The sequence below is a fragment of the Xenopus laevis genome, chromosome 1S (assembly GCF_017654675.1).
Source record: "Xenopus laevis strain J_2021 chromosome 1S, Xenopus_laevis_v10.1, whole genome shotgun sequence".
NCBI lineage: Eukaryota > Metazoa > Chordata > Amphibia > Anura > Pipidae > Xenopus > Xenopus laevis.
The window spans coordinates 63,201,852-63,212,982 of NC_054372.1; the positions used below are offsets into that span (position 1 = coordinate 63,201,852).

At 46.1% G+C, this 11,131-nt stretch overlaps 1 protein-coding gene across 1 annotated transcript; it reads right to left on the reverse strand.

Moving 5' to 3' along the window:
* Positions 1–226: 226 nt before the first annotated feature.
* On the reverse strand, positions 227–10,732 carry LOC108706739 (uncharacterized protein C4orf54). The gene is made up of 2 exons (XM_018243396.2): positions 5,834–10,732; positions 227–872 (listed from the first exon to the last, which is right to left on the reverse strand). Exon 1 carries the CDS (start codon positions 10,297–10,299, stop codon positions 5,842–5,844), a length of 4,458 nt encoding a protein of 1,485 aa, XP_018098885.1. The 5' UTR covers positions 10,300–10,732; the 3' UTR covers positions 227–872; positions 5,834–5,841.
* Positions 10,733–11,131: the final 399 nt, after the last annotated feature.

An 11,131-nucleotide genomic window follows, 5' to 3' on the forward strand; every position in this document is an offset into this window, starting at 1 on the left:
TTACATGACAACACATGTGCAGTCTGCATATTCTAATTATTAATCATGCTGTATCTGCTTCTGGAAGATATTATTTGACTTGCTGTTTTGATAATTTATGACGATCCCTAAGCAGCCCAGACCACACTGAGCATGTGCACAGTCTTGGTCTTGCAAAGATGTTTAACAAAGTTACAAGATGGTGACCCTCTGTGGCCAACTTTGAAAGAATAAATCATTTGTTTGATTAGGCTTGTGGTGCAGTAAGTTCATGTTTATGTTTAGTATACAAAATACAGCATTTGTAACCTAATTCTATTTTAGACTTTACTTCCCCTTTAAGGCAGAAAATACATGTACAATTATCATAATTAAGGTCTATAATTTAATTTGAAATAGCAGCACAAGTTGTAATGAGATACTTCTATCTTAGAAAGAGGTCTCTGTAATCTCTCTCTGCCAGAAGTGCCAAAGCTAATACAAACCTATGTGACTTGCTTAAACTCTTACATATCCTAAAGCAGCATATGAAAAGCACCCATACCATTGTAGGCATATATTCCTAAAATTCCTTTTTTTCTTCTTACAATATTCTCACTGACTTTCAGTACAGAGAGACAAAGAAAAATACCAAAAGTACATAAATACTTGTTAAGGCTGCAACAGAGTCTGCCAGATATACTAAATTCTATGAACCCAAACTCACACACACATTTGGCTGTCCAAGTGTGGAATCTGTTGACTTCTCTGTCTTCTCTTTTGGTTACACACCAAGGACATGTACTAGTATTCACTAGGAGGCATCTGCCATGCATTTCAAGCTTAGTGTGAGTTCCACAACTTCTTGTGCTTCACAAGGATTTGTCTAGTCACCGACACAAAAGAAATCATTTCTGGAAAACAGAAGGTAAAGGGAATATGTTATTTAGTTTGGTATTTTGGTTGTTTCCTGTTATTATAGATAATAATAATAACCAATTAGATTCTGTAACACAGTTTATCAGTGATATATGACAGGTATATTTTGTTCAATGTTTCTTTACCTCCACTAGAGATTTGCAGAAAAACCACTAAGGGCAGGGGCACACGGGCAGATTCGGGATACATTTAGTCGCCTGGCGACTAATCGCCTCTTCTTCGGGCGACAATCTCCCCAAACTGCCTTCCCCCTGCCTTCCGCCTGCTAAAATGAAAAATCGTCTGCGGCAATGCACTCGCAGCACTTCGATTTCTGAAGTCGCCTGAAGTTTCCTCGTGTGGCAACTTTGGGCGACTTCGGTAATTGAAGCTCCACAAGTGCCATTGTGCTGCCACCACCTTAAAGGTGGCCTGCAAAGATCCGCTCGTTTGGCAACATCGCCAAACGAGCAGATCTTTCCCCGAAATGCCATTAACGAGCATGGCTATATTGGGGGCAGGTCCGGACTGAGAATTAAAATAGGCCCTGGCATTTCAGGTACACAGAGGCCCAATCAGCCCCCACCAGCCCACTAAATACTGACTTTCAATTGGACCTTATAGCAGCCCCTCTGGCATTTGCCAGAACCCACAGATTGCCAGTCCGGGCCTGATTGGGGGTAATCTGATTGTTCGGCCGTATCGCCGAACGATCCGATTACGATGCGCAATGGGCTCCGGCGGGATTGTCCGGTCAAAATCAACCCTGAATGATCGACCAAACGACCGATCTCCGCCGAACGAAAGATGTCGGCACACGCCACACACGATGCGAAAATCGTACGAATCCTCGATTCGTACGATAGGATCTGTGTGTCTATGGCCACCTTTAGGCTGACAGAAGGATACTGTGCAATTCTGTGGTTTTTAAGTTATTAAGCTTTTTACTTAGCAGCTCTCCAGTTTGCAAATTGCAGCAATTTGGTTACTAGTGTCAATATTACCCTAGCAACCATGCACTGATTTGAATAAGAGACTGGAATATGAATAGGAGAGGACCTGAAAAGAAAGATGAGCTATAAAAGGTAGCAATAACAACATTTGTAGCCTTACAGAGCATTTGCTTTAAATGGGATCACTGACCCATATTTGAACTGAAAATAGTCAGAAGAAGAAGGCAAATAATTCAAAAACTGTAAAAATGAAGGCCAATTGAAAAGTTGGTTACAATTAGCCATCCCATAACACACTAAAAGCTTGGATGCCTGGTGTATGAATCCATGCAATTCTCATATCCTGAACCAATAGGAATATGTATCTGCAAACATAGACACATAAATGTACCAAGATCAGATGCAGCAGTTTCTGCCCTGTGTACACCTACAGCCAATGAGTACGCCAATGTGTAATTTTGAAGAGTGGGCCCAGAGGACCCTAAATGATATCTAATTTGCAAACCACATAATTGTTTCCATAGTTGTTATGGGGTTTGGTGGCTCCTAGATATTCCAATGGCTGGGGACACTGTCCTAGTTCCCCAGAATGACCCCTTGCAGCGTAGTGCCAGAAAAGTGTTAGCTACAGAATGCAAAGTTCAGCAGCACCCAGCTACTATCCCATGACTGGAAGGAAGTTGGAAGACACATAAGTAGCAGGTAATAGGATCCCTCTATGCAATGGAATGTAGCTTACATTTTAGTGAATACATTTTTTTACCAACATGGCTCTCGTTCAGTAGACAGCAATTTCACAAAAATTATCAGTTTTGAATGCTATCAAGTGTTGTGTTTAACTATCAGCTATTAGCAACAAGGGTCAATTGTATCTTTATAGAGGCTGCTTGCATAGCATTATTTCCAAATGAAGCTAATGTATTCCATTGGGTAGGACTACTGCCACAATATAGAATTTACATTGACTTTATCCTTTCTTAAGCCTGGAATAAACGTTAAAGGGGTTGTTCACCTTTCAACACTTTTTCAATTCAGTTGGTTTCAGATAGTTCAAGAGAAATAAACTTTATCATGACTTTTTTCTTTTTTCTATATGTGACCGTTTTTCTCATAATGAAGATTGAATTGTCATTTTTTTACCTAATCTTTCTAAAGCAGCTATGTGTGGGGATGGGGGGGGCTTCACTAACTCTGTAACAGTTTTAAATTGATACATTGAGTTGCTACATTTCTTATCTCTGGCCCTACTCAGAAGTTTCAGTAAAAACAGCAGTTATAATTGATATAATAGTAGCTAATATTCCACAGATGCTGCTGAGAAATATATCAATTAATGTTGCAAAACAGTTCAGTATCTGCACCTGGATTACAGTTATGAGAAGTATTGACTTTTTAATCTGTGCTGATATCCAGCATCCCTTCCACTTGGATAGCCGCAATGCCAGAGTTGAGGGGCAGGCAGATTGTTTACATTCATGTGACAGCCTATTGGAATTTTGCCATGCCCCTAGCCCAATGTCACAGTGTGTGTTCAGTACTGTATCTAAGGAAGAAGGGACTTTGGAGACCTGCATTTGTAAGGAATGGGGGATTATCAAGGCAAATGGGCATATATAACATTGGTGTATTTCTGCTGCTTAAGAAGTGCCTTAAAGGAACAGTTCAGTGTAAAAATAAAAACGGGATAAATAGAGAGGCTGTGCAAAACAAAAATATTTCTAATATAGTTAGTTAGGCAAAAATATAATCTATAAAGGCTGGAGTGACTGGGTGTCTAACATAATAGCCAGAAACCAACTTCCTGCTTTTCAGTTCTCTAACTCTGAGTTAGCCAGTGACTTGAAGGGGGGCCACATGGGACATAACTGTTCAGTGAGTTTGCAATTGATCCTCAGCATTCAGCTCAGACACAAAAGCAACAGTTATGGCCCATGTGGCCCCCTCAAGTCACTGATTGGAAACCAAGAAAGCTGAAAAGCAGGAAGTAGTGTTCTGGCTATTATGTTAGACATCCAGTCACTCCAGCCTTTATAAATTACATTTTTGCCTAACTAAATACATTTTTTATTTTGCACAGCCTATCTATTTACCTAGTTTCTATTTTTATACTGAACAATTCCTTTAAACCTGCACTGGCACCTATTATGAGATTACCCTTTAGGAACTGTAACACTGTAAAGCTGGGATATTATATGCACTGGTTCCGCTCTTCCTTTAGCCACTGTCTTTACGTAATGCTGTCAGTAAGCCTTAACAGAGTGATTCACCTTTAAGGTAACTTTTATTATGTTATAGAGCGACCAATTCTAAGCAACTTTTCAATTGGTTTTCATTATTTATTTTTTATAGCTGTTTTGTCTTTTTCTTCTGATTCTTTGCAGCTTTCAAATGGGCGTCGCTGTCCCCTTCTAAAAAACAAATGCTCTGTAAGGCTACAAATGTATTGTTATTGTTACTTTTTTTTTACTGATCCTTCTATTCAGACTCTCTCCCATTCATATTCCAGTCTCTTATTCAAATCAATGCATGGTTGCTGGGGCAATTTGGACCCTAGCTACAAGATTGCTTAAAATGCAAATTGAAGAGCTGCTGAATAAAAAGCTAAATAACTCAAAAACCTTCAATAATGAAAAATGAACACAAATTGCAAATTGTCTCAGAATATCACTCTCTACATCATACTAAAAGTTATCTCAAAGGTGAACAACCCCTTTAAGGTATCCATAAATTGGTCACAGGAAAGACTGTATTCAATACAAATGTGTTAGAACTGAATCGTCAGATACACAGGTAGAAACAATAGAATTGTATCTGTATCTAATGATTCAGCACTACAGTGGGCAATGTGCAGGTAGGTGCATTCAAAGGAGCCCAATCAAAATTTTCAGCCAGTCCAATCGACGAGCCGACTGATATACAAGTCTTCTGCAAATATTGGTTGTCTCGTCTCCTGCCATAAACGCACCAAATATTGTTTTGTATGATATTACTGGTAAATCTATGGCCAACTTAAGATTGTCCATTTTATAACATGAAGGGGCAGATTCACTAAGGGTCGAATTTCGAAGTTAAAAATACTTCGAAATTCGACCCTCGAATTGAAATCCTTCGACTTCGAATATCGAAGTCGAAGGATTTAGCGCTAAACGTTCGTTCGATCGATCAAAGGATTTTTCGTTCGATCGAACGATTAAATCCTTCGAATCGAACGATTCGAAGGATTTTAATCCAACGATCGAAGGAAAATCCTTCGATCAAAAAAAGGTTAGCAAACCTATGGGGACCTTCCCCATAGGCTAACATTGACTTCGGTAGGTTTTATCTGCCGAAGTAGGGGGTCGAAGTTTTTTTTAAAGGGAAAGTACTTCGACTATCGAATGGTCGAATAGTCGAACGATTTTTCGTTCGAAACGTTCGAGTCGAAGTCGAAGGTCGTAGTCGAAGGTCGAAGTAGCCCATTCGATGGTCGAAGTACCCAAAAAATACTTCGAAATTCGAAGTATTTTTCATTCGAATCCTTCACTCGAGCTTAGTGAATCGGCCCCGAAGTGTACAATTGCCACACATATCAGTGCAGATCAATGGCCAAACTATTATAATAATATGATTTCATCTGAAACACTGTGCACCTCTTGGCAAACATTAATGTAACTTTAAAAACAATAAACATGAGCCAGTGCAATCAATGCATAGAAAGGCAAGTATAAACTGAAGCAGTTTTACCCCAAACCCCAGCAGCAGTAAAGGAGGCCATGTCTTAGGCAATGTGAATACTGCCGTCAAATGTACCTCAAAAAGGCCACATAGATATAGAAAATGAACAATTACACAATGTTTTACAGTCCAATAATGCAGCTGGTACCAGGGAAAAAAACAGTTTATGCACCTATACCATGCTAGTGAAACCCTAGAGCATATAACCAGCAATACCATTTTATATATAGAGATGCTGAACATGCGCAGATAATTAGAACCCTAGCTGTAAAATATATCAAAATAATTACCTTAGTTTTCATCTGTGTTCCACAACAAACCTCATAGTGGTGCCATCAAAGGATGGAGGAGCCACAATCCGGGGTCCTGGTTGAGACAAGATGCTGATGACCTGTTTGCTCTCTGGGCAGCCTAGGGAGCCCCTTCTGATATTAGCTGCTGTCCCAGTTGCCGGATCGCCTGCTGAGGACCCAGTAGCAAGGTAATAGGGGTATTCGTTCATGTTCAACTCCCCTGACTGGGCAGTCTCCACACCTTGCACCTCAAAGCTGTGCTCACTACCATGTTGAGAAAGCTGACTCTGAAGAGGGGTGGCAGGGAGCACAGCATTTGTTGCAGTGGGTAAAAAGCCAGGGTAAAACATGTAAGCGGCTCCATATGCACCAGGGCTGAGAGCTAGGGGTGGCATGTGAATGGGCATAGGTGTTGCAGGGGGTGCAGGCACTGGGACTTCCACATACTGTCCAGTTTCTGGATCAAAGAGTCTCTTTTTAACTGGCTGCACAGGGGTATCTACAAGGTAATATTGCCCTGTGGCTAAGTCCACCAGCATTTTGCGTTGGGTCTGCTGGGGGTACATCTCAACTGGGGTAGCTGTGGATAAGGGTGGTGAATAAAATACAGGGGCTTGAGAACTGGGCATAGCCACAGGTACAGGTGGAATGGCATGATGGTAGATAGTGGCTGAAGGGATAGAGTCTGGGGACTGAGGCTCTACTCTTGTAGAATGGGTTCTGTTGGGCTGAACTCCCTCTTTAACCTTGCTGCGCCAGTCGCTGAGTGTTTTGACTGGACTCTTGAGGCTGCTAGCATGGCTCTTGGCACTAAAGGGAGGCAGACTGCATATGGAGGCTGGATCACGGCTGTGAGTCGCTGCCTTCTCTCTGGAGGATGTTGAAGTTTCGCGAACAGTGGCTGCAACCGGTGGCTTTCCAGCTGTAGCCTCACTGGCTGCTTTGACTGGGATAGTGAGGTAGTTCTCAAAGTCTGCGCTGGCTTTGCGAGGTTGTGGAGGCTGGGGGGCAATGGCTGGCTCTGGTTCTGCTTTTTTCCCCTCTTCTGAGGCCCGAGGCTGGATTCTTAGGGAACTGGGGGGCTGCGGACGAGAGTTCTTTGTGTTTAGTGCTAACTCCCGGCTCTGTTGTCTTTTTGCAGAACTAACTGTAAAGACGCTGCGATTGTTGGCAGCAATCTCGGTGTCATGGGTCTTCTGTTGCTCTACGCCTTTAGGCTCCCCGATCTTTGATACATGGAAAGTTTTAATCTGGGCCTTTGTCTCTGCTGCCAGGGGCTTTGAGGGGCTCTTGTCTGAGCCGGGGTAGGAGTTTCTGCGGACTATGGGCTCGGGTGCGTGGCCAAATGGCCGAGGTGCCGACTTCTTATTCTCCTCGGGTACCACGTGCTTGTCATCCCCTGCGACAAGCGACAAGACGTGGCTACCAGATAACGGCTCCGGCTGGCCTTTGCGCTTCCACTCCTTCCTATCAAACACATAGAGCTGTTCCATCGTCTTCACCGCTGCAGTCAGCTTCTCTAGGGCCACACTGGACTTGGGTGATTGGGGCTCAACTTTCACTTCTGACTGCTCCTGAGGCTTCTCTTGTTTCCACTTGGACTCCTTGGACACAATCTTCACTACGGGCAACCTGGGGCCAGTCTTATTAGGTGCTATAGTGGCCACGGGGAGTCTGCCCGAAGCCCGGTGTACAAGGATGGTGTCTGCTGCAGATGATAGCACTTTGTCGCCCTCCCCTGCATCGCCTGAGTCGTCGCCGTTCTCCTTATTGTTCACCGCCTGGCAGGTGATCACTATGGGGGACAGAGAAGAGGAGATCTTGGAGCCGACCGATAGCTTGGCCTTGGGGTCGGGGGTGCTGTGTCCTGACATGCCGCTGCCCTTGTCACTGCCCTCCCCGGTGTCATGGTGGTAGGAGCTCTTGAGCAGCTTCCTGACATCTCTGACCTGGTGGTGAATGGCTCCCTGATTTTTGGGCTTGTTCTCCCTGACATCCCTCACCAGGAACTGGGGCATCTTCTCCTGCACTTCAGTCCTGCATGGGGGCAGCTGGTTCTTCAGCTCCTCAGCTGCTTTATACAGGTTGGCTGCGGTGGATGCCAGGTTGGGAGTCAGCAGCTTGGCGATACTGAATGGCTTTTCCTTGTTGTCACCACACAGTGGCAGGTTGAGTTTAATCTCCTGGGGTTTGGGGGTTAGCATGGGGGTCATCCTACAAACAGCCGCCTCCAGTACTTGCAATTTCTCTGTCTTAAAATCGTGCTCGTTGCGACTGAAGCAACTCTGGTGGGCATAGGTAGATACTGAGTACTTGGTCGCTTGCTTCTCTGCCTGCTTCTCCTTGGGGGTGTGCTGGATGCCTGGCACATACAAGCGGGACATTTTAGTGGATTGACTGCCTGGCAGCTCCCCTAAATCTGCCCTCCAGTCCCTCTCCAAGGGGATCTTTATTCTCCGGGCTTTGGCCACTTTCTCTTCTATTTTCTTCTCCATCTTTTCTATCTCCTTCTCCTTCCAGGACCTGAAGGCACTATTTTGGCTGTGGAGGAGCATGCCTTTCATCGCTTCTGAAGCGCTTTTCTTTATCTCTTCTTCCCTCGGCAGCTCTATTAATGACAGTTGCTTTGCTACATTTCCCTCTGCGGGTGCCAAGTCTTTGGGAGTCACCGACGACTTTGTATCGAAAAACTCTCCTAGTTCTTCGCTGCCGACCAAGGTCAAATCTGAACTGGCCTCAGAAAACCTCGAGTTCTGCCTCTGGATCCCCTTCTCTCTGGCTCCTTCTGTCTCTTTGGAGGGAGTAGAGAGTCCCTTATAAGAAGTGTCAGTGATCTCTCCTCTTTCCATTTTAAACTCCTGTTCCAGCTTCATCTTCTTTGAGATGACATTTTTAAGAAGGCTGGAAGCAAACTTGGATTTGTGCGTTCCTTCCATGGCTTCTGCTGCAGCACTGTGCGACTGTCTGCTCCCCTCCTGCTCAGCCGGCTCTCTTGGCAGCGACTCGGTAACCCCATCCGCTTGAGCTGAGGCTGGAGCCTGTTCAGGTGGCTTGTTGGCTCTGTCACTCCCAGTCGTGGTCACGTTGCTGCTGAAGTTCAGAGTCTCAGTGAGAGTCACGACCCTGGATCCAGACTGAATGCGCTGAGATGAGCCACTGCCCCCGCTCGCCCCCTTGGTCTCCAACTCGCTGAGCACCAGCTCAAACGCCTTGGTGTGCGATTTATTCGCCTGCACGAACACTTGCTCCTTGGGCGCATTCTTGTTGAATTTGCTGACGCCGAAGCTGGAGGCAGAAGTAGCCGAGTGCTGGTGGATGCTCTTCTCTGCCTTCTGGGACACTACTGCTCCCCCCTTGAAGTCCAGGTAAGTGGACCAGCTGTTGATGCCGATGTTCTGGTCAGACAAGGAGGTGGTGGATTCGCTGGAGCTGAAGTTGATCGCCTCGAAGTAAGGATAAGCCAGGCTGCGGAATGCTCGGGCGGTGAGGTTTCGCACCTCCTTGTCCGCATCGTCCAACTCGCTGACAGCGCTGGAAGCTCCGCTGGAGATGTCGGCATGGACGCCGCTACGAGCCTGCAGTCGGGCAGGAACAGCCACAAGTCGGTGCGCATCAGCCGCCTGGGGTAAAGCCGGGAACTGATGCAGCTGCCGGAAAGCGGACTTACAGTCCGGGGCTCTGGACACGCAGTAGCTCATGTCTGTGTCTGTATCATGCCTGGCGCCGGCAGGGGCGGTGTTTGTCTGTGTCTGCGCATTGCCCCCCTCATTTATAGTCTTGGCTGCACTTCTGATTGATAGGAGGATCCCGGCTTTGGAGCGAGTGTTGTCCAAGGTGCTGCTGCAGATGCTCGGGGAGGTGTCGCTGTGTGACTGGGGGCTGCTGATCAGCTCAGCGCTGCACACACTGTCCGTGGGGTTGGGGTCGCTGGTGGTGGTGCTCATATAATAGTCCTCGTCTGTCGGGCTGCCCCCTTGGCTGTCAAACGACGCGTACTCCAGGAAGGCGCAGGGGGCGCTATCGGTCGCTTCACTCCACGCGGAAGGGACCAAACCAAAATGTGGGTAATCAGGCTCCTGGTCGGCCTCACACAGCTGGATCTCGTGGGTAGTGATGTAGTGCGCTTCGTCGTTGGCGCAGGCGATCTGGGGGTCACCGACTGGGGAAGAGGAGTAAGACTGGATGTAGTCTGCCTGTTCCCCCTCATTTTCACCAACATCTGGGAACTGGCCACTGGTTTGCTTATGTGGGGGATCTCCGGGGCTGCTCTCCTCCCGGTTACTCACTTCCGAGGGTTCTCTGTCTGTCCCATTTCCAGGCAGAGTATCGCTCAGTGACTGCGACACTTTCGGCGTTACTACGCTCACTCTCTTCTCAAGCTGTAGCTCCACGTACCCAGGCTGTGCCGCTTGCTTTGGCTGCCAGGCTGGACTGTTAGTGAGCGCCGGCACTGCTTGTTGCATGGCTGCTGCTGCTGCTTCTGTTTGTCGCTGCCAGTCGCCGAGCTGTCAGTCTGAGCGGCCCCGGCCTCTACCCCCCAGAAATGAAGGCGACGCGGATGGGAAATTCTTCTTTTCCTGAATGGGATTCACACGTCACCCTGAGAGCGTTTTAAGTGACATTGACCGCCAGTGCTTCTGAACAAGGGGGGCTGACACGTGCTTTTATTTCCTACATTTCCCTTTGTAGTCGTTGCTCGCATTGTCTTCCACTGGCTCATGGGCACCATTATATCTGTCTGCCCCCAGTGACTTCATTTTTCCATCTGAACATGTCCTGTCCTTACACACACTATGGGACTCCCACGACATTATTGGGGGGCTGCATTGTATGGTCGTGAGATCATATGGACAGATCGTTTTCCTACATACATATATATATATAAATACCACGAGCTCCAACACTTTCCAGCCCTTGGGCAGCTGATTGTGTACATTCCTCAATGTAAAATCTGACAAGGTCCTTCCCTTGGCTTTTTTATTTGTGTAGTCTGAAAGTCATAGATTTATTTAGATGCTGTGGAATATATAGTATCCCTGACACATGAGGCAATGATAGTGGCAAAAATATCTATTCCGGGCTTTGTGCAGTCTAATGAACTGTCTGTGCCTGATTGCTGGGGACACTGTGTACATGCCTAGAAATCATGAGCTGTTTGGGGTGGATTATGTATTTGTAGTACATTACAATTGGTCCAGAAACTAAAGGCTGACTGTTTATTCACTGTTAGTAAGTAGTTCACGGACACACAAGAGGGCAGAGTACACACCACCCACTAAATAGTCAACAACTCTC